We start from the raw sequence: 27,625 nt of genomic DNA on the forward strand, positions 1-27,625 counted from the left end.
GTTAGCGTTCCGGCTGCCATAGTTACCGAGTCCGTCCAGGGCGGCCGGCGGGCGGGGCCTAGTTGTGCAGCACGTCCTGTGTGGGGACCGAAAGGTCCCCTTCTCCGACCTCTCCACCCCGTGCCTCCCCACCCGGCGGGTGGGACAGTAGGGCCGCCTCCGCCGCCCTCCTCTTCCTTCCCTATAATGTCGCCAAGCAAGGGCTTCCTCTGCGTTCTGGAGCTGCAGATCCGCTCGGTGAGGCGAAATAGGCGGCGGGGAAAGGGTTAAGCGCGCGCGGCGGGGGCAAGATGGTGACCTCTGGGTGGGACACGGGGGGATGCGAGAGGGGAAAGGGGGCAGAGAATGGGGGCCAAGATGCCAGGGCGGAGGGGGCGCCTCGGTGTCTACGGGAGAGACCTGGAGGAAGCGATTTGGGGGAGTCGTCAAAGTTTTCTTCCTTTGTGGGGCTGCTCTTTCGCCTTCAGGTTCTTCCACTCTTGCTTTAAAACTAAATAAAAACCCTCCCCCCAATAATGAGAGTGGGGCGCACTCTTGACTTAATCCTGGCAGGGGTTTTTTAATTCCTCCTAACGGTGTTGGCGGAAATCGGGAGGGTGGTGGACCCGGTGCATGAATCTTTGTTAAGACTGATGCGCCTGGTCTGTGACCCACTTGCTGCCGCTGATGGATTTGTTACAAGCAAAGCTGCCCAATCAGAAAACGTGGTTTTATTTGATTTGTTTCTAAAATCCTGCCCCATCCAACTTTTTCTTTCCCCCTTTCTACTGACTGACGTTCTCGAGTACATCTGGAAACTTCATTTTGCCTCTTCATCCCTCCCCACCCCCCAAACTTCCTGAAATGCTTCAGTAACCGTTAGATTAAATCTCCTCCTCTCCATTTCCTCCTGACCAATTAGACGCCAGCGTTTTGCCTTTTTCGCAAACTCTGCACCAATCCCTGTGTGGAATGTGAGTTGGGCACATCTGGTGCTGAATGCAGTTAATCAGCTGCTAAAATGCTTGCAGGAGTGACAAGTTTTGCATGTAACACTTGGGTAAATCATGGCTTAGTGTGAACGTGCAGGTTCCCCAGAGAAAAGATCATGGTTGCTTTGCTCTTTCTCCTGTCCTCCAGCGGTTGTACTGCTGTGAGCTAAGCCATGGTTTGACTTAGTGTGCTGTTCAAACCTGGGCATGTGGCTTGTCTCACTCCAGACAAACCACAAGCTGTAACTTTGTTCATGATGATGGTTACTTGTTTCCTGTTCTTTATTTGCTGAAAATCTTGGAACACGAAAAAAAGAAGTGGAGTTCATCTTTCTCTGAACTCCAAAGTAAAGTTTATATGACCCTGAATCCCCAAATAAATGTTGGGATGCCCCATGTCATATGTCTCCATGATCCTGGGGGACTTTCCCCCTTCAAGCCCAACAATAATGGTTTTCATGTCTGAGAACTGGGGAGAGAACCAGTTGTAGATGGAGTCTCTTTCTACCTGAAGCAGCAGGTACTAACTTCAGGCCCAGGTGGCTTCAGTGCTTAGGAGTGTCAGGGATAGGCTGACCGCAGTGACCTGTGCTCTGATACGATGCCATTTGAACCACTGTAATATGTTATATGTGGGACTTCCTCTGAGGACAATGTAGAAGCTGCAGCCAGCACAAAATGTGACTGCATGGGTTGGGAGTTGTTTGTGGATAAACAATCATTTAACACTCTAGTACCAGCTCCCTTTCTGCCGGTCAGCCCAATTCAAGGTGTTGACTCTTAATGTGTAAATAGGTTAGGGCCCAATTACTTGATGGAACATCTCACCCATATCTGCCAAGTTGAATTCTGCAATTTGGTGGTGTAGGATCTTGCAGTTTCACTGGTTGAAAGGGCCTTTTTACAGTGATGCAGGGGGGATCCACAGCCTTCTTTGTGGTGGCAATCTGCTGGTGGAACTTCCACACCCCCCCGGGCATACAGCTGTCCCCATCCTGACCCCCCCGTAATTGAGGACTTTTAGAAAACTGCTTAAACACTTCTTTTCACCCAGTCATTTGAAAGGTCTGTGAGTGGAATTGATGATTCTAATGCAGCTGCTGAGCTGCTGTATTGGTGTAATGTGATGCTTTAATTAAGCTGAAATTGTTTTATTGTTTTATCTTGTGTGTTCATTGCCCTGGGATCCTATTGGATGAAGGGTGATCTATAAATGTAAATAATAAATAAACACGCATTTCAATATTGGTTTCATTTTTCTCCTAGCTTGAACTAAAAATTCAATACAGACTGCACTCTTTGATACAGGGCTGCTCCTGAAAATAGCATCACCATATCTAGTTTCCCCCCTCTCCTATAACATGTAGAAATATGTTTTTCTTTCTTTTTTAATTGAAACAAAACTATATGAAATTACTGCATTATCATATCGATAGAAGTTTGTGTAGACATACTTAATGTTGTGACATTATGATATGCTTCATTTCCTTGCCTGTGGCAGCTGCAGCCAAAGATGCTGAGCAGGGCTCAGACAGAGAATTCAATATAGGAATGCAGTTTTTTTAGCATCAACCCCATGTTGGCATCAAGTAGCTATACAAATTTTGTGACACAATTGAACATTGATCTTCCAGATAACATGTCCGGGAGTTACCCTGAAAGCCAAAGATGACCTTTACATCAGTGCCCGCATTCTAGGACAATATAAGAAGACATCGTCTGTTCGTGCAATATTTCCCCTTCTATTTAATGAAAAACTGATATTTGAAAAGGTAAATGTTCACCGTGTCCTGGGTATTACATTCAATGCATTACTGGCATTTTGATCTAAGCACTACTTACATGGATGGAAAATGCAATGTACATACAGTCGCATGAACAAAGGTTTCCTCTTTGCCTTAACTGTTTATTGTTAGCCCTGTGCACAGTTTCCTGTTATTCATACATGTCTGACTTCACATTGAAGTCAACAGGGAAGCCCACCCACATGGGAACTCAGTTCCTGTGTTCAAGTGTTAATTGATATTTAGGTTGGAAACTGTGTGTATTTTACAGTTAATAAGTTGATTCAATAATGGTTGTAGGGCAGGAGTGTGACCCCTACATGTTTTTGGGGTGCAACTTCCAACATCACCAGTTAGCATGACCAAGTGACCAGGGATGATGAGAGTTGTAGTCCAACATCAGAACAGCTGCAAGTTCACAACTCTGTTGTAGGGTGCATATGTGAGTCCTTCCCAGTCTAGCATTATCCATATTCTCCTGGCCTGTTTGCTGTTCAGTGAAGGTAGCTATTCACAGGCAGTTTTTCAGACTCATGAGGTTGTACAGTGTCATGGCTTATGCCACCACCCGCCCACACGGGTCTTTGTAGCCCATACAGCCTAGCTTGCTAGAATTAACACCACTTTCAGTCAGTTCTCACAAGTGTATCTTATCATGCACTCTAAAAGTGAGTTGATACTCTCATTACTCTTCATTAGTAAGTGCCTAATAAAGTAACCAATAAAGAATACCAGCTCCCATTTGGTAGTAAGCAGTGGGCTTTTCCATTGTGTTGAAAGCAACACATATTTACATTCCTGTTATTTATGGTTGAATATATGACTAAAGTAATACTGGAAAGGGCAAAAATCAGAGAAGAAAATGGGTTATTTCTGTGAAAAAGCTTTTGTCTCTGTGCCAAATTATGAATCTTGGTTTTTGCTTTCTCTTTGAAAGAAATGAGTGCAGTTTTCCTTGCCTTTTAAAATTATGGTGGCCATATTCTATGTCCTTGTTATAGCTGAGGCCAACTTGTTCCATTTCATTTTCTTAAATTTTCATTTTAGGTATATACTGATGTAGTTGACCCAGGAGACCTTGTTGAACTGTTTGAACGTAGGTTTTAAAAAACTTTTTATCTCTATTATATTCTTTGCATGAAATTACTTTAAAGTGTAGAATATGAAAAGCCAATGGGAGATTAGGAAAAAAGCCAGAATACACTGGTACCTCAGGTTAAGTACTTAATTCGTTCCAGAGGTCCGTTCTTAACCTGAAAATATTCTTAACCTGAAACACCACTTTAGCTAATGGGGCCTCCTGCTGCTGCCGTGCCGCCGGTGCACGATTTCTGTTCTCATCCTGAAGCAAAGTTCTTAACCCAAGGTACTATTTCTGGGTTAGCGGAGTCTGTAACCTGAAACGTATGTAACCTGAAGCGTATGTAACCTGAGGTACCACTGTATGGTTTTTTTTTATGATTGATGAGAAAACGACAGTTGCAATATACTATAAAGTCACCTTCACTTTCTCAAAAAATAAAATAAAGTTTCAAAGTAAGGTGTGCCAAGGAAACAAAAAACACCCTAAGTTAAGATGAGAATGTGTTTGTGTTCATTGGAATATCTCACTAAGTTTTAGACGAAAACCCATAGAATTAGTTTAATTATGGATTGCTATGTATTCAGTTGGGAATATTTTTGATAATCTTTTGAATAACTGGTGCTTTTGTAATTTTAAAATTCAGTGAACCTTTGCTCATTATCACACTTGCAGAGATTTGTCATAAGTCTAATCTCTGCCCCCTCCCCCGAAAAACACAAAATATTACTAGTCACTATTGAATATGAGAGAGAAAGAGAGTGAAAATAGGATAGCAAAGAGATTAAAGACAATACAAGAAAGCAAGTTAACAAAAGCTCAAGTTATCTTTTAATTCTGGGGAAACATAAAATGGTCATTTTGATGAAGCTGTGCAGATCATGGTCTGACCCATACCTGGGCCAAGACCACCTAGGAAACCCATGTATGCTTCATTAAGTTTCATAGAATCTTAGAATTGTAGAGTAGGAAGGGATCCGGAGGATCATCTAGCCCAACCCCCTGCAATGCAGGAATATGCAATCCCATATGGCAGAGCTTTCCAAACTGTGTGTCGGGACCTGTTAGTGTATCGGCTGCAGTGTGTAGGTGTGCCATGTGAACGTTCTCCACGCTCCTCCCGGGGTTGGGAAGGGGTTAGTTTAACCTCCGGTTTGCTAATAGAACTGAATTATTGTGTCACAAACTGATGCATGATGTGTCACCAACATGAAAAGTTTGGAGAGCTCTGCCATACGGGGATCAAACCTGCAACCTTGGTGTTATCAGCACCACACTCTAACCAACTGAGCTATCCATGATTGAAGAAAGGTGGGGTATGTTAAATAAACAAGGGAGAAAGATTTAGGCTAAATCTTGACTTGAAGGCTGCAATTTAATACTACTACTTGGTAGCTCTGTCCCAGCTTCTGCCAACCTAGCAGTTCAAAAGCACATCAGTACAAGTAGATAAATAGGTAGTGCTGTGGTGGAAAGGTAAATGGCATTTCCATGCGCTCTGGCACTTGACACGGTGCCTCGTTGTGCCAGCAGTTTAGTCATGCTGGCCACATGACCCAGAAAGCTGTCTATGGACAAACACTGGCTCCCTCAGCCTGAAAAGCTAGATGAGCGCCGGAACCCCATAGTCGCCTTTGACTGGACCTAACCGTCCAGGGGTCCTTTACCTGTACCTTTAATTGAGCAGGTGTCAACTTTATGAATTAAATGTCACTAAATATGGAAATTATCTATGCCATATGCTTATGATAGCAAAACATATTGTAATCAGAACACTAGAGGATTTGAGCCTACCTTCACACTTCAAGGGTGTTATACTGCCACAGCGTCTCAAATATTAGTCTTAGGGATGCAGGAGGTTTTGACTGTCTGCCACATGCCATGACATCTACATATGTTATTCTTCAGGTAGTGCATGTCCAGTGTCTGCTTCAGTACTGTCTAACTGGTGGAAAACAGCAGCCAACTGAACAACCAGCAAAGGGCGTTCTTCCTGTTACCCCTCCAAAAGGGCAGGAATAAAGACTTCACTTAAACAGCCTCAGGAAGCAGCTGTTGTACCATATGTATCTGGATTATCTGATGTATGATAAGCTCTAAAAGTATATTAAGTGTCAGAGCAGTCAACCCATCTGCTCTTACAAGCTAAAAACTAGTATCTTCACTACTATTTCACACTTAATGTGTCCACTATCCATCTCTGCTAATCATTGCCTCATCAAAATTGTTCAAACCTTTTCTGTTCAGGTAAAGCTTTTCATTTGCATCTCAAAACAACTTCTGACTATAGTTTTCTTCTTTTTTTCTAGGTGACACAACAGTACTTGAATTAATACAAACTGTTCCTCCAGGTATTGATAAATTCATAAATTATGGAGCTTTTTAGAGAAATTTTCATGAATGCCTAACATATCGCAGAGGACTCTGGTTCTTAGGTTGCAAGCAGCATGGTTCTCAAGTATAATTATCAGAGTCAGCATAATAAACCTTCCTTAGCTGTGGATCTTCCACTGTTGCATAGAATCACAATACACACTATCCTTACGCCAGGGAAGATGATGGCCTCTTCCCTGCTACCTCACTGTGTTTGTCCATATGATAGCTCAGTTGGAGCGTAGTGCTGATAATGCCAAGGTTGCAGGTTTGATTGCCATATAGGATAGTTGCAACTCTACAATTATATGATTCTATGATCTGCACCCTGCAGTTTCCTCACGTGCAGAGCCTACACAGGTGCATTTATATTTTAGACCACAGATATACTAGAAACTGCCTTTCTAAACCACTTTTGTAAAATGTCTGATGAATCTCCATCCTGAGTGTCTTGACCACCTGAGCCTTGGCACGTGGGCAAGGGGGAGCAATGTTCTCCCTCATAAGCTCCCTATGGCTAATACTCTCCAGGGTTTCAGGAAGGCTATAAAAGCCTTTCTCCTTCAAAAGTCTGTTTTGTTGGTGGGTTAATTTTTTTATGGCAATCACTAGTTTACATTTGGTTGGATCCAGAATATTTTCGGTGGAACCCGATATCTAAATGTTCCCATGGGGTGCAGCCCTCTATGTCCAGGTGGATGGAGGATGGAGGATTCTCTTGCGGGACCTGGTGCAGGGGGGTAGAGATTGAAAAGGGGACCACTGAAAATCTCCTCGCCCTTCTGCCTCTGGTAGAATTCAATTAGCAGACTAGGAGCCTGTGGTTGACAAACAGGAGTCGCTTCCATTTTCAGATGTCTGAGATGTCATTCTGCTGCATCCCGGTTATTTTTATTGGCACTTTTAATTGAAAGATTGTTTCAAACTTGATTTATTGTGGAATTTTGTTTCATATTTTAAATTCTTGATAGTCTATTTTGTAGTTGTAAGGTTGGTTAAACTGATAAAAAATTTTTTTACATAGATAACTGAACTGCCAATCATGCAGCTGTTGTCTATTTATGTAATTATCCAATCATGCACTGGGAATTAATCTTATTTTTCAGTATCTACTTACAAGCAACATTCCTTCTCAGGCACAGACATTGCTAATAACCAATTATGTTCAATACACAACATAACCTTCTATCACTTTTGCTCTGGATTGTTTTGACAAGGTGCTCTTTTTTGCTGATGTGTTAAAATTTGAGACCATAAATTTTAAACAGGGGACTTTCTTGAATGGATTAAAAAAAAATCAGTTTAGATTTATATTTTTTGCTTTTTCCTGATAGCTCTGATCTGCTTTTTAAAATGCCTTTATCAGCCAGAAAACCTATATGCCTATGTAAATCTATGTGTTTATATGTGTAATATGTTTTGAAGGCATGTATCTTTGCAAAGAAAAAAACACCACACCTGGTTTTTAGATGATTCTTTTCTCTTATGAGGTCTCACAGTGTTCGTTTCTAGAATTTATTTTTTTGTGATATAGTAACTTAAACTTAAACCCCATCCCTAAATCTGACTTATACCCCCAGCACACAAACACACACACAGAGCTCAGGCTCTGGAAAGAATCAAGTTTCTAATACTGTTCCCAACCCATCATCTAGAAACATTGCTGCAACAGGTTTTCTAGTTCTTGTATGGTGTTGCTGTTGTATGGGCTCAGAAGGCAAAAGCACAACTAGTAGAATTGCTTAAATGGTCTTTAGGATAATTTTCCATGTTAATCATATTGGGAGTAGACCTGTTGAAGACAGAACTTGATAATCCATCGATTTCAGTGGGTATGTATAAAGTTGAATATAACCCATTGGTTTTAGTTGGAAAAAATGGGTCTGTATTTAATTCTTCTATTGAAATTAGTAGGATTCAAAAATGCTTAACTTCGATTGGGCTATCCTTTTTGTATACAGTCTGGCTTGCCTATATTTGATAAAAAAGAGAAAGCAGGTGATATCTGCCCCCCCAATCATATGTATAACTATTATTTTCAGTTGGAGAAATTCTAGCCACTTACGAGGAAAATACAAGAGATTTCCTTTTCCCTGCTCCTAAATCAATCACTGGACAACGAGGGTCAGTTCGTGAAATTTTAATGAAGAAGGCCTTTGGTTTTACAGTAAGTGGTGAAATTGTTCTTTGCTCTGAAATATTGCTCAGTACTTTGATATGCTCCATATACAATGTGGATTATTTAAGATCCAAATTATCACAATACAGTATATGATTCAGTGTCCAGGCTTTGGGGATATTTGTTTAAGAGATGTGCTGAATTAAGGCCTGATCCATTTGTACTGTTCTATACAGTACATTTTGTTTCACAGGGCGTAAACTTCCTCTTGCTTATTTGAATTGAATTTTTCTGACATTTTGTTGCTATGCGACTTGGTTAGGTGATATGCTTTTGACTATTGCCACCACATGCTATAAACAAGAATGATCTGTGAAGGAACCATAGTTCAGTTGCAGAATGCATGCTTTAGATTAATCTGGTATCTCCATATAGAAATATAGAAAATCCCTCTGCCCAAGAACATGGAAAGCTTCTGTTGGTCAAATATTTTATTTGTTTATCTATCTAATATATTTATTGGCTGCCATTCAAAAGACAGTATTTTCCCATGACAGCTTACAATGTTGAAATGTATTTAAATCCATATAAAATAACAACATAATCACAGTTATGTCAACATTTCAGTCAATGTACCACAGCAAGCCATAGCAGTATATAAGACTATATTCAACACACTAATTAAAAGCAATCCTGAACAAAAATATTTTTAAAACCCACCTAAACACTAAGGAGTGGACAGTACTGAGCTAGATGAATAAGTAGTCTGAACCAGTATGAACTTCCCATAATAGTGAGGAATGACTCCTATTATAGAAGCCAAGCTGCTGCTGCTTAACAAAACTTGTTTTTTTCTATTCCATTCCTACCTTTTGCAATTATTTCCATTACTGTACTTGGAACAAAATATATATTGACAGATCTATAATTACATAGATTTCACTTTATTGTATCTTTTTAAAAATGGCATTTCATTGGCTACCTACAGATCCTTTGGTGAATGGCTGCTTTTAGCAAACATTTTTATTAGTTCAGCAGATTCCTATTTGAGTTGTGAGTGTGCTACGAAATTCCATGTTAACACCCATTTCTTCATATGGGGTCATTTGGTGCAGTTCGTTTCACATGATATCAGTGCAAGTTGCCTGCAATAAGTCTAGTTAGGGCAAGGACACAATATAGGCTGAGGATAAAGACTGGACACAAATAACAGGAACGGAATAGCAGGAAACATTTTCCCCACATATGGCAAATCCTATGCTACTTCCCCTGTATTCCTTGTGCCACATATTTCTTCCAGTGACTACACCCTCTGCCTGCTACAGGGAGGAAAATGCAAAAATCTGCAGCTTTTCATTCTGGTTGACAGGCATTGCCTGATATTCTCTTTTATAACCATGATGTTGCCCTCACTGCTGGTGGGGCGGGGTGTTTACTTTTGGAAAAGTAAAAGGAGTTTGTTAAAATTTGTTTTCCTTTGTCCAGCATTAAGATGTGGCAAACAAACATAGGGGAAATGTAGGTTTTGTGTAAACAAAGGATATCATAATGTCTCCATTGTCCATATCAAAAAGTTTGAAAGTGATGTGAGTAAAGGTTGTACAGCAATACTTGACTTTTAATTAGTGATATGTAACATGCCATGAAAATCTTTTTAAATGCTTTTGACAAAGCAGTGTGTTGAAATAAACGGCAGACCTTAATTGTAGTACAAAAGCAATATAATCATCAGTAATTGAATTGTCAGAAATGCAAATGTTATCTTCTTGACATTTACCATTGCTGTTCTGTCTTTTCTAATTATCTTTATTAAAGGCTGAAATTAACAAAGGAAACTGTTAAAATTAGGAATGGTTTGTTGCAGTAGGTGACATTTACTTCTTTGATACCCTTTATCTCTCTAGTTGGAGCTTGATGTTCAATTATTGTCTCTCTTCTAGGGAATTGCACCAAAATTGAAGTTTTTCACAAGTTGTCTTATTTCTGAAAACCTGTTACGTTCAGAAAAAGCTCAAAAGCAGGTTAGCATAACTTAATTATCTGCACTTTAATTTTTAGATTGAGTATTTATAGCTAGATTGTTTCTTTTGGTGAAATTCCTCTTATGAAAGTTTCTCAGAAATCTTGATTTGCATCTTCAATCAAGTTCAGTAAAAGGCAGCCTGAACATTGCAAATAAGTGAATCTAAAAGTGGCAGCTACAAGAATCTTTGTTTACCCAAGAATTTAGTAGTTAGCAATGAAAGATAGGCAAGTAATATTTAATAATAATAATAATAATAATAATAATAATAATAATAATAATAATGGATAAATGCATTAGACACCCTACTCCAAGGGTAACCTGCTGGCACTAGTACCCCCTATGATGCCTGCAAAAGATCCTGGGTCTCATGCCTCCTCAAAAGTCCACCATTCACAAGACACTGTTTGCTGTTCCTGTTTGCTTCTTGTTGGCGCTGCCTTAACTTCTTCTGCACTGAACACGTTGCCTTGAACATGCTCATATTTCATAGATAGGAAGGACTGGACATCCATCTTTCCATTTGTTCTGAACAGAGGAGAGATGCAGATAGGTTCTCTGAGAGTGAGTGCAGCAGTGTTTGATTTGGGTGCTTTTTAAACCCATTAATGGAGTGGCATGCCCTCACCATTCTGTGGGCTAGTCTCTTTATCTGCAATTTTTAGGCCCCCCAAATGTTTGACAACTCCTGTGTATGCAACCCCTGTATATGCAAGCAAGGCAAAATATTACTGCTTGGACCACCACTCTTTCACCATACACTGTTCTTGATAGAGTAGGCCAATGCCGGTAATGGTGGAGGAAACTCCTCTGAAAGGAGCATCAGAGTGTTTCTTTTTCTAGGCAGTGGAAGATGGTTCAGTGTTCTTGTAGGGCAGGTGAACCTAAGAATAGAAGAGAAGCAGAGAGTGGGAAGAATGAGACACCTCCAAGAATGAAGCTGTGTGATCTTGAGGTTTTGAAGTTTGTTCTGGAGACTTTGTGTGTTAAAAGCAATATAATTGTTGAATGCTGTGTTATTGATAGTGTGGACATATTCTCTGAAGCCGTTCATTCTTTCTTATTGACTCTCTTCAATTCAGGATAACTTAGACCAGCAGCAACGTTCATCCAAAGATGGAACGCCACAGATAAGGTCACCAAAAAAGAATCCTCCCTCACTTGAGAGAAACAGGCAGGGCCTAGCAGCAAAAACATATGAGCAGCCCACAGTAGCCTCTCTTTCTCGATCTCCATCTCCTTACACCAAAAGGCGAATGTGTGAGCTTCAGCAACTTAGACAACGCCTGGCCCATCTAGACCTAGGACCTTTTGATTTCAGAAAAGAATCGGATAGACCTCCATTTGTAGTTCGACGTGTATGTATGCCCTACAGCAATTCCAATTTAAGCCAGGAGCAAATCTTGCTGTTCACAGTTACTCTAAGAAGCCTTTCATTCAGCTCTTTCTCTTTGTGGCTGCTTATTTTCTCCTAAGCGCTCTAAATGTAAAATAAAGCACTACTCAAGTTCTTTTGTTGATGCTGGCAGTTGACAAAGAACCTGTTATTTCATGAGTGCCATGTTGAATTATTTGTGTGTCTATTTTCCCACTGCACTGGATAGCACAATGGTTGTATAAATTCTACTTGATAGTAGCTGAAAGTTCTAAAAGGGCTAAAGCCCTTATGTTTATGTGTGTGTGTTTTAATTAGGCTACTTTTGTAAAACAAGGAAAACTAAAAAAAAAAATATTGTGGAGAAATATCTAATGTCATGATTTTGTTGACCAGGAGTATGATGTGCATGGCCAAATGAAGTCCTCAGGCCACACATATTTCTGGGTTTGAAAGTGTATCCAATGGATTTCCAACTATTTTTTTCCTAAATATCACGTTATGTATAAATAGTAATGTCTTTGTTTCTTTCAATAGACACTTTAAAAAGGCATTATTCAGACATAATGTCAAACAAGTGTGTATGACAAACTGAGGTAATGATAATTTGGCAGAGCTGGGAATTTGGAAGTCTAATAGCTTGCACTTCTGTTTTTAGCTAATCATAATTATGTGATATGTCTGAACCTAGACAAACTGTGGTTGGTCTTAACTGCAGCTTATGGAAACAAGCCAACTTCAAACCAGGAAGCTGGCTTGTTTCCATAAACCATACTTTAGATTAATCATAGTTTAGAATTCAGATGTAAAACTAAGCTGCAATTAAACAGCAATGGAAGCATAAAGCGACTAACCTTATGGCAAGGCTGTGGGGTAGGGAGGAGTGCATGAGTCCAGCACTTATGCATGGAACAATAAAACATTGTTTGTATGTCCAAACTGGGTCACTGCATACAGACACACATTTTGCACTATAAATAAAACACTTAAGAAATTATTTAATTTTCAGCCAGAACAGCTGTCTGCTTCACCTGATGTTTTTACTTGGTGCCGTCCTAAAGACAATATAAAAGATGCTTGGCCTGAGACAACCTATGGTAAGTACTTTTTTGTATACAAAAGATGTGTGCAATTATAGACATAAACATGTTTATATTTTACAATGTGTAATTGCTACAGTGGCCTGAATTTTGTCTGTGTTCTAGTTCATAAAAAATTTCGGTTTTTAACACAGTATCTGATTCCTTACATTCTTGGTAACAGCATAACACATTTTTGTAAATATTGCTAGTGATGAGATAATTCTAAAAGATCTTAGTGTTTTAACAGGAACAAATACTACTTGTCTATTCCTTGCTGATATGTACCATCTTCCTGACTGGGGAGTCTACAAGTCTTTTTGCCTCATTCCTTACAATCTAGACATTTTGTGTTTCATATCTCTCACTTGACTTTAAAAATACAACCCCATACTCCTATAAAGTCAGCCTTCACTGCTGACTGTGTTTTCAGGAAGTCTCACTGAGCTTATGATCTCTTATTTCCCATTTACACCCCTTGGATTATCTGCTCTGTTGCTTCCAGTAATCCATGGATTAGAGTTGGAACCTGTTAGAGAAAAGCCGTGTTGAAAGCCATTGCAATTCCATATAGCGTTCTCTTGCGGTGTTACCACCTGTCATGTTCATTTGCAATTAAGGCACTATACTGCTTTGAAACATTTTTGTTAGGTTTTTGGCATTTGTGCATACTTTTATATGGATTTTTGTTTGTGTGTCATAGTCTCTAGGGATCAAAAACGAGGTCTCAATTATTGTTTAAGAGTCTCAGGGTAGAGCATCAGATAAGAGAGCCCTTTTCTTTGTAGATCATCCCCGGGGTGGAACGTAATTTCCCTCTGTGAACTGTTCCGCTTGAGAGAAGAACCTTTCCACGTAAGATAATATTATCCACATCCTTGTTTGCAGTGTGGCTTGAACTTTGGTGTATCACATCATTCTCATGTTAACTCTCCTAGTACCCAGAATTTCTGTCTCTCCCTGTTCTGCTGAGTGGTATGGAGGCTGCCCAGCAAGGCTTTTTCCCATGTCACAAGCTTGCAGTCATGCCAGAGGAGTTCATGCAGCAAGGTTTATATCTTTTAAAAATGTCAGAGTTACTTTATTGTATACCAGTTGCTGGGACAGGAATTTCTCCCACACGTCCACAGGCTTTCAGTGTTAACCTAGTGGCCCATGAACCTAACAGTAACATGAAAAAGAGGTCCTATGTAATTCTTTTTGCAGTGCAGTCCTTTACAGCAGTGGTTCCCAACCTTTTTTGTTTGTTGATCCACAAGTCCAAATTTACTTGATATGGTGACCCATTATTTTATTGATACATACATTTCAGACCTTAGGACTAAGGCAGCCAATTGGTTTCATGCATTTTAACTGCAAGTTTGCCTTTTCTATCCAAGTCAATTAATACCACCTATTAATGTGGGGGCGGGGAGTGTGGTGTTGATACAGTCCCAAGGATCAGAGGTTCCCTACCTCAGGTGTATAGAATTGCAGCCTAATACTGTGACTCCTGTTAATAGGTGTTACAGTAGAGACCCAATCCATTGCTATTTGTTGTGAACTTACTTCTTTATCTCTATGCTGTGTTAAGTGATAATTACCAATGAATGAGGTTTTTTTAATTTAAAAAAAATGAACATTTTTTCTAATATTTTTGTATATGTGGTTTTTTACATGTAAGCAGCATATTGGTCAGAAAATTGGATGGAAATACATATAAATGCTAATAATAATGTAAGCTAATAAATAAAGCTGTTCTTGATGGTTAGTACTGTATTGGCTTTAGGTTGCTTCCAGTGAGATTTTAGTAATATGCTGCTGATGTCTTATAGCAGGCATAGGCAAACTCAGCCCTCCAGATGTTTTGGGACTACAACTCCCATCAGCCCTAGCCAACAGGACCAGTGGTCAGGGATGATGGGAGTTGTAATCCCAAAACATCTGGAGGGCCGAGTTTGCCTATGCCTGTCTTATAGGACTGGCTCATTTCTGCTGCTGCCTCCCAGCTGCTCCAGTGTGGAGGCTCAGTTGTGGCTCCTGGTGTTAACAAATGAGGTCACCTAGAAGTTGGGGTACCTGGGGGAAAAGAAGGAGAATAAATCTTCTGTAGATTTTTAGGAGGCCTGGGGAGAGTTGGTGAGGCTAGGGAAATAGAAATTGATTCTCTCTCTGCATGTACATGCAAAAGAGTAGGACTTGGCCTTGCAGTGAGACTATAAGGGAGAAGGGTTGTTACTTAAAAGGACCCAGAGTGGGAAAGAAAAGATGACAGGGATTTTTTTTCCCTTCTGTGAGGGAATAGAGATGACAACAGCCTGTAGGAGAGCATGGAGCGGGGTGGGGCGGAAGAAGACAGAATCCTTCTCTCCACTGGGGAGACAGACCTGCCATGGGGTGAAAAACTCTTAAGAAGATCCCATGACAGTAAAAGGGAAGGCTTAGATACTAGAACAAACATTATTGTGCTTATTTTTCCTATTAATTTTCTGGGACCCTTTTGTGGAGTTGCTTCCTGTTGGTCCTGAAAAATCATTATAAGAGAATATTTAGTCCATTTCCCAAATGATGCTCTTTTGTAAGGAGCTTCATTTGAAGAATGGAAGGAAGATTAACACATCCCAGAAAAATTGAACCAGAAAAGCTGTTGTCTTATGTGGAAAATCTATTCAGCAGAGATATTTCAATGGAAGTATATTGTTTTATCCCAAGTGTTTTACACTGCTGAAGCATTCACGCATCCAGAGACTGATACATTGGTTTGAATAACTAATTATGCCCCAAACTCTAAATTATTTCACTGTCCAAACAGTTTATGTGCTCAGTTACCATTAATACTGTGTGGTAATCAAACAAGCCACTGTTCTCAGAGGTTGCAGTTGAAGGTAGTGAGTGCAGTAGGACTAATACTTTGGGGACTTTTTGAACATTGGTATTATAAATGTGCACTCTAAAAGCAAAAACTCGTATTTGCAAATTAGTCATTATCTTTTTTATTTTTTAGATCCTACCCTTCTTGGCAGTTATAGACCCAAGAATCGAAAAGTAAGTACTGAAAAGGAGGTTGCATAATTAAAGCTGAATGTGATGAGCTGAGTAAAACTATCTTCGCTGAGTGGCTTCCTGCTGTATAATGTTATTTCCTTCCCATTGACAATTCTATATTTTGCGTTGTTAAAATATGACAGCCTCACAAATTTTGAGGAAAAATTGACTGCCACAATGAACACGTAAAATCTGAAGCTGCCTAGATGAATCTATGTAGCCAAGTATTGTCAGCTGCAACTTTCCAAGTCCTAACTCAAAGGACTGTCCCAGCTCTCCTCAAGATAAATGTCATTGCATACATTGATTGTTGGAAACTGACTTATGCTAGTGTCAGTGACCTCTTTATAAATGAGGATTCTGATGATGATTCACAACTAAGGCTGCAATCCTAACTCTACTTGTTGGGGACTAAGCCCCAATGAATTCAGTAGGAGTTACTTCTGAGTAGACTTGGTTAGGCTTGCTGCCTAAATGATCTATTAGACACAATCAATTCACCATTATGCATAGTAGCTCTTAGGACAGCCTTGTGAATAAGCCTGCAAAAATATTTACTCCCTGCTAAGAGGCTTATCACTTGTGTTTCCTTGGTGGCAATGGAGGAGGAGAAATCCTGTTCTCTATGGCCAGCATGAAAACACAGGTTACTAGTCCTCTAACAGACTAATAAAAACAAAAACCCCTGTGCCTTCTACCAAGTGAACAGGCACAAAAGTGATGGACTGATCCTTCCTCCTGCTATCCTGCTGCATTTCCATGCTGGTTTCGGAGAACTGCTCCATCAACTGCAGCTTGTGAAGGTGTCGTGAAAGCTGCTCCCCTCATTTATTGTAAAAATATTGTGTAGTTGGAGGAGTTTGGCAGGGATGATTGGACTAAAGTGAGTATCTGCCTAAACTTCAATCTCCTTAACAGTTGAGTCATTTCTGTGCTCAATTTTAAGGGTCGGTTATCACCTCTAAAGACCTGAGCAGCTTGGACCCAAAATATTTAAGGAATTGTTTCTTCCCATACGTTCTTGTCCTCTGTCCTAGGACAATGGAAGAGGCCATTTTACTGTGTTCCAGCGCCATCCAAATTTCAGTAGGCAGTAACACAGGCAAGGGGCTTCACTTCCATAGGGCTGTGGAACTTCAGGAGATCCTTCTGTCTGGCTTCCTCTCTGATGGATGCCAGCTCAAAATGTTTACATTCTGGCATGCCTGTGGCCTGAGAGGTTTCTGCTTTGTTTTTGTTTTTTCTAAACTGTTTTTATAATGTGTTTATTTTAGATATATGTTGAAGTTAGGCACCTTGAGACAAGCACACTGTTTTAAAATTTATATTCTATCTTGACTTGGGCAATCCTACCATTCATTGCTTAAATCTCAAAAAAGGGTTTTATTTAAAGGCATGTTATTTCATTTTCATTGCATCTAAATCTTGGTAGAATCTCATTTACTGTGACATTTTACTAAATATGGCCAACACTTTTGTCTTAGGGTTGCATCCAACAGTCATCCCATTAGCACAATTCTGCCTATGCAGTGGAACTTCCCCTCTCTCTTCTATCCCTGCTTGCTCTCAATCTGTTCAGGAAGGCCTGTTGTGCAAATGGAAGTCCTTGCACTAATAAGACAAATATGCTGGGAACAACCCCTTACCTTGAAGAAATTAAATATAACATCCTTCAGGCAGTCACCAGAATTTTCAAAATCTGAAGTGGAAATTTCAAATATGTGGATGACCTGAGAAATGGCATTTAGGATGCAAAGGACATTCCTTTGTTGTAGTGTTCTAGCTATTTCTGCTGCTTCAGAGTTTTAATATACAAAAACAATGTTTTCATTGTACTACAATACTCAGTACTGTAGTACTCAAGTATAGCCAAGATGTTAAACATACTATGTATCGTTCTTAAAAATTATGCTCCTCTTTTTTTTGTTTCCGGCAGGCTACCAGGTCACATTCTGATAAAGACCTTCATAGTTTTTCTCACAGTTATGATGAGCACTTGATTTCGAGTATACCTGGTAGGCAGCTCCATTCAACTCAACTGCTAATGCATTCAGCACCTCCACAACTGCAGAAGTATTACTCAACTCCTATGTTTAATTGCTTGTCTCTTAGAGAAAGGTAATGTCATTTATTCACAAAATCTGAACAAATGTGCTGTCTTCTCAGTGTTACCTGTATTTTTAGTATTTCAGGTGGTTGGTTCTTTTACCGATAGGTTAACAACTTAAGGTTTGTTGGCGTATTGGCACATTTCTGGTATGGTGATAATTAACATCTTGGGATGAAGTGTCTCTAGCAGTATGCCCATGTAGTGATATATAAGCCATGCGGCAACTTTGGCTTTAAATATATTAATTTGGCATTGAAGGCAGATATTCCAGAGTTGAGATGCAAAGCAGCTGACCCTATTCAAGTACTCCTACTGGTACAGTCCAGCTGGGGAACTTTGCTACCTTCATTTCATAAATGCCTTTAATTCCCATTGTATGTACAGTACTATTCAGTTCACTGTTGAGGGTTAAAACAGTCAGCCACTTTCAGCAGGTCAATTATATGTCATCTGTCACATTCCAAATTTCCCCTCAGCTTTGTCAGTGACTTGCATTTCTGACTGCAAGAGGCTGGTGGGGAGGGTACACCAAGGGGAAACACCTTGACACTGGAAGCTGTGTTTGCCTGTCTTGCCTCTCCCACCTTGCAAGTATTTTATTCACTTGAGAGCTACTTGAGCTAGGGGCATGAGCCAAAGTGCTCTTGTTCTGTCACTCTTTCTCTGTTGTTGATGCTATGGCACCAAGGTCTGCAGTGTCAGCTACAGTCGTATTAATCCTGACTCTTTGGAGTGGATGGCAATGTGCTCTCTGTATGGAAGTGGTCTGAGTGGCATGGGCACCTTGTTGTGAGTGGGCAGATTCCATTGGATAGTGGAATGTTTGTTTTGCATTTGGTCTCTGACGTTTTGTATTATTGTATTTTTGTTGATGTTGTCTTGGTAGTTTGTAACAGATGATGTGACATTATGTTACATTGTTGATATTATCTTACATGCAAAACAGATTCTTTAGTTTTGTTTTTAAAAATTGTCATTCGGTAACCATTCAAAATATTACAATGTGACTTTTTCCGTACATTTTGTCATTTCTATGGTTGTCAAGTGCCCTGGGTACTGTAATGTAGAAAGGTGTTATATAAGTTAATCTGAACTGAATTGCTATGATTGTGTTGCAGATATCTGATACAGACTGCAGAGGAGTTAGGAATGGTGGAAGCACTTGGTTCTGTTCCAAAACAGTTTTGCAGAATCTATTCATCTCTCTTTGTCAAAACTCCCGAATGATTGTGAGATTTACAATAGATTCTGCTATTCATTCTGGACATGTATGCATGTCTGGAGCTTCAGATGTGGCAAGTGAAAGGTGACAAGTGCTACTTCTTCATCACTCCTGAGGTCTCAGGGTGAATGTTGTGCTTCCTGGGGAAGTGTCTACACTGCCTGCAGTGTGCCTCATGCCAATTTTGGAACAGGCCCAGATCCCACTGCAAAGAGACATATCCTGGAGACATTTTAGAAATGTTTCCATCTCAGCTGGTACCTGAGGTTCTGGCTGAGACTATAGGTTGGAACATAACTTCTACCAAGAAGGGACAACTACCCCCAGCTCACCTGTAAAAATACAAAACCTTTTTTTCCCCAAGCTCTCCACCAGGAACTCCCTCCTCCAAATAAACACATTTAAGAACAAAGCAGGAAGGTAACTAGCAACAGGCAACACTTTTCTTGTATCTCCATTAACTAGAAATGACTTGGAAGCATTGGCTTTTTTGTCAGGGATGGTGAAACTTGTAGTTTTCTTTGCTTCTTGAACTAACTAAGAGACGGGAGAAATGACAAACGAAATCCCACATTCCTTGACCTCTGAGTCATTTCCAGTTAAGGAGAGGCTAGAAAGGTCCCTACTGATGATTCTGGGCTGTGTTTGAAATGGGACTAAAAGGAGTCCTGCCTCAAGATTTTCCCACAACAAGCATGCAATGCTCTTCTCTGTTTCGTGATGATTCTGAATAGCAGCAACTGAGGTGAAGATGTGGCCTTAGAAGACAATAAGAGCCTGAGCTACAAATAAGGCAGTCTGTTACAGATATCCATCTTACGTATAGACATCTCAGTAAGCTAGAAAATGGATTCTCTCGGCTACAGATCTCAGTCATTGAGATGGAGCTGTGAGCAGAGTGCCAATGATTCTACGAGGTGATACAAGCATAGAGAGAGGCTTACAGTTTCCTGTCGTTATAGGGGACTGCATATCTTGGGGATTGATTCACCCAGCGTGATGTGACCTTGTCTGTTCTGCAGTTGACAGGTATCAAAAACTGCCTGGCTGGCCTAGAGAAACAGAAAGGTGCAGCTCATCACGAGCAGTTACTCTTGGCCCCTGTAGCTTGTCTGATATGGTTCATCAAGACTTGATCTTGTCTGCTGTAGGTCAGAACAATAGATTTCCAAAGTGTTTCTTGAGAAGGTTGGTTATTGTAATGCTCACCACATCATTCTTTGTATGCCAGATGCTCTAACCTACTTCCTTTCATATTCAGACTACTGTGAAATATTTGTCAAAACAGATGGAGTGATTTTACTTGAAATGACAGTAGGTTTGGCAGCCTCCATTTGTGTTTTTAATGCTTTCCAGAGGTGATCTGTTCATACAACTTTCCAAGAGCTGGTATGGTAGCGCAGGATATCCACAAACACTTGGGAACATTTTTTCCACCATAGTGTCCATTGTTCTGTGGGCAAGGGGAGGCATTGGCTACCTTCCTCCTCACTGGGTGTGGTGTGGCAGTGCCTTCTGGATGAGTAGTTTGGTGGGGAGGCCCAGTATCCAAGCCATGAGCAACTCTTTTAAATACAGGTGTTCAGGCTGGTAAACATTTTGTACTTAACTTGGAAAGCTGTAGTGTGCTGTTGATAGGGAGACAGAAAGCTGTAGAAAAGCTTTTCTTTTTAGCAGCACTCTTTTCACCGCACACCCAACTGCATTTACCTCCAGAAAGAAAATTACAAGCAGTACAAACACATCCCTTTTTCTGGCAAGAATGACCAGGGTGAACCTGAAACGGTATCTGAATCTCTTTCCTTTCTAGGATTATGGAACAAAGTGAAGGATGGGAGGCCCCTGAGCAGGCACAGGGAGTCTTCATTTTCTGTGTTCCCTCCTTAAGCCCAGCCTAATGTGTAAATCAGGCCTAAATTCACTGGGAGGGGGAATCATAAGCAACCTCATTTTATCTAATCTCTGTTTGATTTAATTAATTCTTGTTGCATTGTTGCTGATTTCGTATGGTTTGATATAGCTGTCTTCTGTTGGATTATTCCAGGGCTAATTTTTTGGCATCTAAAAGTACTCCATGTGTACTGAATGACTCTTGCTAGGCCATATTACGTTTAAATTAAATCTGGTTTGGTTAATGAGCATAATTGCATTGGTAAGCTCTCAGAGATTCGCTGTTGCAGTTGTAGTTATCCATGGAGCAATTTCTCCCCTTCTCTCCCCCGCCCTTTCTACAATAGTTGCTTGCTCAGTAGATGTGCATCTGCTACTATAGTACTTTATTGATTTTTACCCTGTGATAGTTTGTCCTTGTATGTTTTTTCCTCCTTCTCCTCTCAGCACAAATCCTCTGCCTTTTGAAACTGATAAATTCTTCATGGAAGCCACAGAAGTGCAATTGCACTTCTTGTTGTGATACACTATTGCAGGGGGAAAGCGCTACATTAAGAGCCACAAATGATTTTTGCAGAATGTGCCTATAATAACTTTGTTGATATGAGATGCATTAGTATTCCTTGCTAATAGAGGATTTGAGCATTTATTGCTAGAAATGCTGTCTCTGAAAATACGTACCCATTGCAAACAATAGAGTGGTAAGCTTCTATTTAAACAGTCCATGTGGACAAATCTTATTTTTTGTACATCAGAAGCTGCGGTCATATAGGCACTTACCTGCAAGTAAGACTCATTTTGAATTTACTTCAGAGTAGACATGAATAGGATTTCACTTAAATTGTCTACCTTATCCTGATGAATATGTAAAACTTAGATTGGCCACATTGATAAGATTTCTGGATTTGTTCCTTGATTCTTTTTGCTGAAAAATACAACTCTGCTTATCATTTTTTAAAAGTCCTTATAAAAGAGGGAAAATGCTTTTAGCTACATTACAAAAGAAAATAATTTGTTCTGTTGATTGCTCTCGACATAGCATCTTTGAAATGAATTATGAGTAGTTCTATATTGATCTGGCTTACTCTAGGTCACCGAGCTATATATCCAAAGTGTTTATACAATCTATTGGAATCGATAAACAATTTAAACTGATGTAACTGCAGAATGTTTGCTAGTCCCGAGGAAAATTGGAAGTATGACAAAGAATACAGTTGTAGAAGTTTATTTGGTTTTGTCAGAGTAAAATAATACGACCATTCTGGCAGCACTGCAAGAAACTACCAACACCTTAATCCCATATGTAAGAAGTTGGTGGTTTTGTACAAGCATTATTTGAGTCTTTATGCTTTAGAAATTCTGTTTATTTATAGTTTTAAGAAATTGCTTTTTGAAAATGAGCTTCAGAGAATAACTCCAGTAGGAGTTGCACATCATAAAATGGTTTCAATTTAGATTATGGGTGTTAAATTTTAGCTTTAGCTTTGTTGTATGGTGACTTTGGGTGGTGTAAATATTAATGTAATGGCTTAAAGTGTGGATTAGGTTTTATAGTTATGTCTAAAATTAGACAATTAAAAAGGAGCTGATACTGTTTTTATTAATACCTAAATTTTTGAATGTAGAAAATTGAGGTGTGTGTGATGAGTGAACATTTCTTATGCCACAGCGCACACTAGTGGATTATTTTGTCATTTCACTAAAGAAATGTCCATAGGGATTTACAGGGTTTTTTTTGTTTTAAGGGGCGATATTAGTCCTCACTTTGTCCCTCTCAGGGCTAATATTGTGACAATTACAGGAAGCTTCAGTTTGTGACAAATACAATGCATCAGATAATTGGAAAATGAAGCACACTTGGCTTCAAAGTCATGTTGAAATCATGCTTCGTAACCATGTTTAGCATTGTGCTGTACATCTCTTTGCCCCATCATTTAGTAAACATCAATACTTATATATATTTTCTTTTTTGAATATTTTAGAAATTTAGATAATGAATATGCAGAAATCAATATTTGCTTAATATATTCCTCTAATGTAGCATATATTGCAGAATATATGCTATACGTTACTGGAATTAACAGTAAGTTTTACATTTGATAAAATGAGGCCATCATAAGAGAGAACCATTTGACCTTGTATCCATTTCTAAAGATCAAACGGTGTCCATAACTTAAAATCTTCCCTTTTTCTCTTTTGATTATAGGTTTCGTTCTGGCTGGAGTGCAACAGTAAATGGAGAAGAGATCCATAAACGAGTGAGAAATATTTTAAGGACTCACAGTGCAAGGCAAAGGCTAACTTTTGTACGTTTTCCCCTAAAGTGGTATGGAGAAAATACCCACCCACCCCCGCTTTTAAAAAAATTATTTCCTTTCATTAGTACATGAGGAGAACTTTTATAACATATATGAACAATTTTTGCCATTGAACATTGTATCTGTCATGGAACTATTCATGACATTATGTCTTTATGTACAAATTGCTTTGTGAAACCCATTGTATCTTTGAGTCCTCAACAGGATCACATGGTGACCTCTGGCCACCCATTTCCAGATGCTCCCTTTTCTTCCTTACCTTTCTTTTTTCTTGTTCCCATCCCTTCCTCACATGTCAATGGAAGAGCCAGTAGTTTGCTTACCTTATGCTGCATTGCCACTGTTTTCATGTCTCTGATGGCTGTTAAGTGTTCGTTTTGATCAAGATTTTTTTTTTTTAATAAAATAAAAATACATATAATTATGTTTATTTTTGTAAAGGACTACATTTTTCAGTCACATGAGATTATCATCTTTGTATTGATTCCTTAGGACGAGAGTTGTTTGTCAAAAGATGATTCTGCTAAGTCAAGAGACTCTAGTAAGACAGAAGATTCCAATAAGAAGAAAGACATTTCAGACAGAGACCGTTTAAGCCACAGTGATCTTCAGAGCAGGTAAAGCTCCTATTCCTATTATACCCCCTTGTCCTAGTCCACTCTTAGCTTTTCCATTCACTGCTGTCTCTGCAATTGTTACCAAAATACTCCTTATCTATGCCTGTTGCAGTTGGAATAAATTATACAAGTGAACTAGACTTGTATAACTTTCTAAACAATCCATGCACAGACTTGGTTTACACTTGAAACACAGCCCCCATAACCTTAGGCACTCTTAAGTCTATTGATTTAATCTGCCGCTATTCTCTTCCTTTTCATGTTGCCAGAATAATATGAGAAGCCAGGGCTGCTTCTCTTACTATCCTGTCAACACCTCCCCTGCCTCTCATACTCTAAGCCTCGTCTTGTCAGCTGATGCAAGCAAAGCTATGTGCATATGTCTGGTGATAGTTTGGGACACGGGGATCATTTTGGGACCTACAGGCATGAATAAAGAATCTGCAACAACTACTGCCACAGCATTAGCGAAAATGATGGACTTTGAAATGTCATATGCAAGTAGGGCCTGGGCATTGATGGGTTCATCACATTCTGTAGAGCAGTCGTGAGAGTTGGGGATAAAGAAAGGGACTCAAGGACATTCTGACAGCTTGAAGTCTGCCAGCGTCCTCATAAATAACCGTACCAAGGCAGAGTTCAGAGGAGAATGCAGTTTTGCTGACCAAATGTTCACACTAAAGTAAATGATTGAAAACCATTGGGACTGCACAGAAGGTCCGTGATGCTGAAATATTTAAAGTGCAAGTGACTTTGAAAGGAACTTGTGGGACTCTAAAGGAGATGGAACAAAAGCATGTGACAGGTATATGACAGGTATTTCCAAAAGTGGAGCTGAGTGCAGCTACCCTGCTCTTAATATGATTTGTGCATGTAATCCCCAGATCACTTCAGCTCAGCTTGTCAGGATAGTTTCCAGTTAAGGCAGCAGACTGACGTTTTTCTAACATGGATGTAGCTATGTCCGTTCCACTGTTGAATTTCTTATGAGGAAGGGATGACTAATGGCCATGCACCAAAAGTGAGCACACTCAAAAAGTGTGACATTGTCAGTATGTTGATGTGGAACTCACAGGAAGTGCTGCCGCTTTTCATGAGCATATCTCAGACTGTCATGATGACTGTGGTTCTAGGTGAAAAAGTCTGGATTTTATGGAACCAGAGTTATGGGTGCTATTCCTCATACTGTGCTCCTGTTCTGCCTCCATTCAGTGCATTTTATAAGTAGTACATGGTCAGCTGGGCTTCAAATATAAAGATAAAGCCTGCAAGTTTTATCATGGTCTTCTTTAAAAGGACCATTACATGGCTATATAGCACTGATAAACAGTTCCTTTTTCTCATCCACTTTAGCATCCACAAAATATGTATATATGTGTGTGTGTTTTATTTATGGTATTAATATACCTTAAATAGGTGGACCTCACATAAGACTATTGGCACAATAAGCAATAATTAAAAGGTTACAATAAAATAGACAATACAAGAGTTTAGAAGCAGCAGTATCGGCTTCTTCTCTGCTCCCCTCAGGGCAAAATGAAACTAATCTGCTGGTCAATCCAGTTGTCTCTCATCTAAAGGATAAATCATATGCTGCCTGCTGTGATGCAAGTTATCATCTACATTTAAAAATTATCTGCATTCAGCCGGACTTAAGTTCCAAGCTGCTTCTTAGATTAGAGGTCAGGACAGAATTATGGAAAACTTGGTATTTGAATCAAGCAGTGGGTCTTGCACTCAAATGCTGACAATGTGCTTAGGGCACAATCAACTCTCAAGCAGGTATGATATTTATCTTGACCAGTGAAAGCCATCCAGGAGATGCTGACTCATCTACTAGTTGAAATGACCAGTATCTCTTTTTATGAGAGCAGTGTAGAAAACTGTGACTTGGGAGCCACTATTTGTATGGTAGCATTCCATACTATTAGGGTAGGTGACTATAGCAGGCATGTGGCTAGGGTCTATCAGAGTGCTTGTTGTGGAAGACCAATATAATCGGCCCTGTCCAAATAGTAACTTAATTCAGTGGTGCAGTATCTCACCATGAAGAAAAAGCTCAGAAGCCACCAGGTGCGTGTTGGAGACTGGGTGGATCAAAACCTATAAAAATAATCTTGGGCTCATAGATATTGAGGTGATTGACAAAGTGACTGTATCAGAAACTAATCAAGTGAATACAAACATATCTGCACATAGAAAGAAATGACACTGAACAGTCATTTCCATATTTATGAAACTATAGAAGGATCCAGTATATTTCTGAGGTGAGACATCTGTAGAGTATACTCAGAAAGTGCAATCAGGACAGGTTTTCTTTAATACTGTCTATTTTGGAAATAGCTGTGTAAACAAACCTTGTAGGCTTCACTCAAGTGCCTATGCTACTTAAAGAGTAATCAAATAATAAATGTCCTTCACTCTTTTCCTTTTTCAAGAGATCACATTTTAATAGATGTGTGTTTGGGGGTTTTTTGGGTATTGCTAGTTCATCTATACGGCAGAGCATCATGGTTCAGCTGGATGATGATGACTATTGGACTAGTCAAGCTGCAGAATATAAAAGCAAACCCCACAGAGCAATCTTTGAAGACAGTCTGCAGAAGATCTATCGAAATATGTACCGAAAAGCTTCTGGATCAAAATCAAAGAATAAATAAATTCCTGATAGTGATGCAGGTGAAAATGAACAGTATAAAAGATCAATATTTTTAATGAAAATGTTGTGTGTCTAACAAATGTTTGTTTGTTTCTCTCTCTCTCTCTCTCTCTCTCTCTCTCTGTTTTTATATGAGTTTGTGAAATTCTGAGGCTGGGACTCTCACCAGGAAAATAAATAAAATCTGGAGGGTTTTAAGTAGGGTACATTGTTTGTTTATGGGATTTATAGGCATATTAGTAGTTTTGGCTCCCCATTTCTAAAGCATCTGGCTTCCGATTGAATTAGGATAAATTGCACACATCTCCACTACATTGCTGTCCATGTAGGTATGTGTCTTGCCTAGAGCACTGATAGAGGCACATGTGGAAACAGTTGTTCTATGGTTGCAATGTGTTTCCAATACTTTGCTACTGAAAAGTATCTGTTGGGCTCTTTTTCAGGGGTGTTATATCAATCAGCATGTCACCGAAAATCTGTGGATCTTGCAAGGGTATCTGGGCAAGTGGTGGGGAAGCCATGGACCTTTGTGTACTGGATGATTGTGTAAGTTCACTGTTGTGAATAGTGAGGAAGTTGCTATCGGGAACAGAGATTGCATTCATTATCAATACAAACAGCCAATAATAATGATAGTGCCTACTTGGAATCACCACCACCACCTACAGGACTTATGAGAGTTGGGGATGAGGGAGAGTGAACATAAGAAGCCTAATACAGTATTCAGAATTGTTTTATAAGACCTGAAATATTGTCATGTGAACAATAGACCTTCCATATTTTGTTGTAAAAATCATGTGGTTTTTGTGTGTGTTTTTGTCTGCGAAATTGTTGTTATTGTTGTTGTCAGGCATGGGTGAAGTAAGCCAACTGTGGCAGTCTTCTGCACACTGATGGACTACATCTTCCTCCTTTCTCTCTGCTATTTTTAATCATTATGCTTCTATTTGTAATCCTCTTTTAGCTTAATTAGGTTAGCA

At 39.5% G+C, this 27,625-nt stretch overlaps 1 protein-coding gene across 4 annotated transcripts; it reads left to right on the forward strand.

The window, feature by feature from the left end:
- Window positions 1-56: 56 nt before the first annotated feature.
- On the forward strand, window positions 57-26,843 carry SPATA6 (spermatogenesis associated 6). 4 transcript variants are annotated; one of them, XM_053392497.1, is made up of 13 exons: window positions 59-237; window positions 2,606-2,743; window positions 3,803-3,851; window positions 6,146-6,187; window positions 8,252-8,376; window positions 10,269-10,349; window positions 11,434-11,709; window positions 12,736-12,823; window positions 15,789-15,829; window positions 17,766-17,947; window positions 23,258-23,357; window positions 23,862-23,986; window positions 26,475-26,843. In XM_053392497.1, the coding sequence occupies exons 1-13, from the start codon at window positions 187-189 to the stop codon at window positions 26,644-26,646; spliced, it is 1,470 nt and encodes a 489-aa protein (XP_053248472.1). In that variant the 5' UTR covers window positions 59-186; the 3' UTR covers window positions 26,647-26,843. The 4 variants fall into 4 exon arrangements, with proteins under 4 accessions (XP_053248475.1, XP_053248474.1, XP_053248473.1 ...); XM_053392499.1 differs by lacking the exon at window positions 10,269-10,349 and having other exon boundaries at window positions 58-237; XM_053392498.1 differs by lacking the exon at window positions 6,146-6,187 and having other exon boundaries at window positions 58-237.
- The last annotated feature ends 782 nt before the right edge of the window (window positions 26,844-27,625 follow it).

Source organism: Podarcis raffonei, chromosome 6 (genome assembly GCF_027172205.1).
Source record: "Podarcis raffonei isolate rPodRaf1 chromosome 6, rPodRaf1.pri, whole genome shotgun sequence".
In the NCBI taxonomy this organism is placed as follows: domain Eukaryota; kingdom Metazoa; phylum Chordata; class Lepidosauria; order Squamata; family Lacertidae; genus Podarcis; species Podarcis raffonei.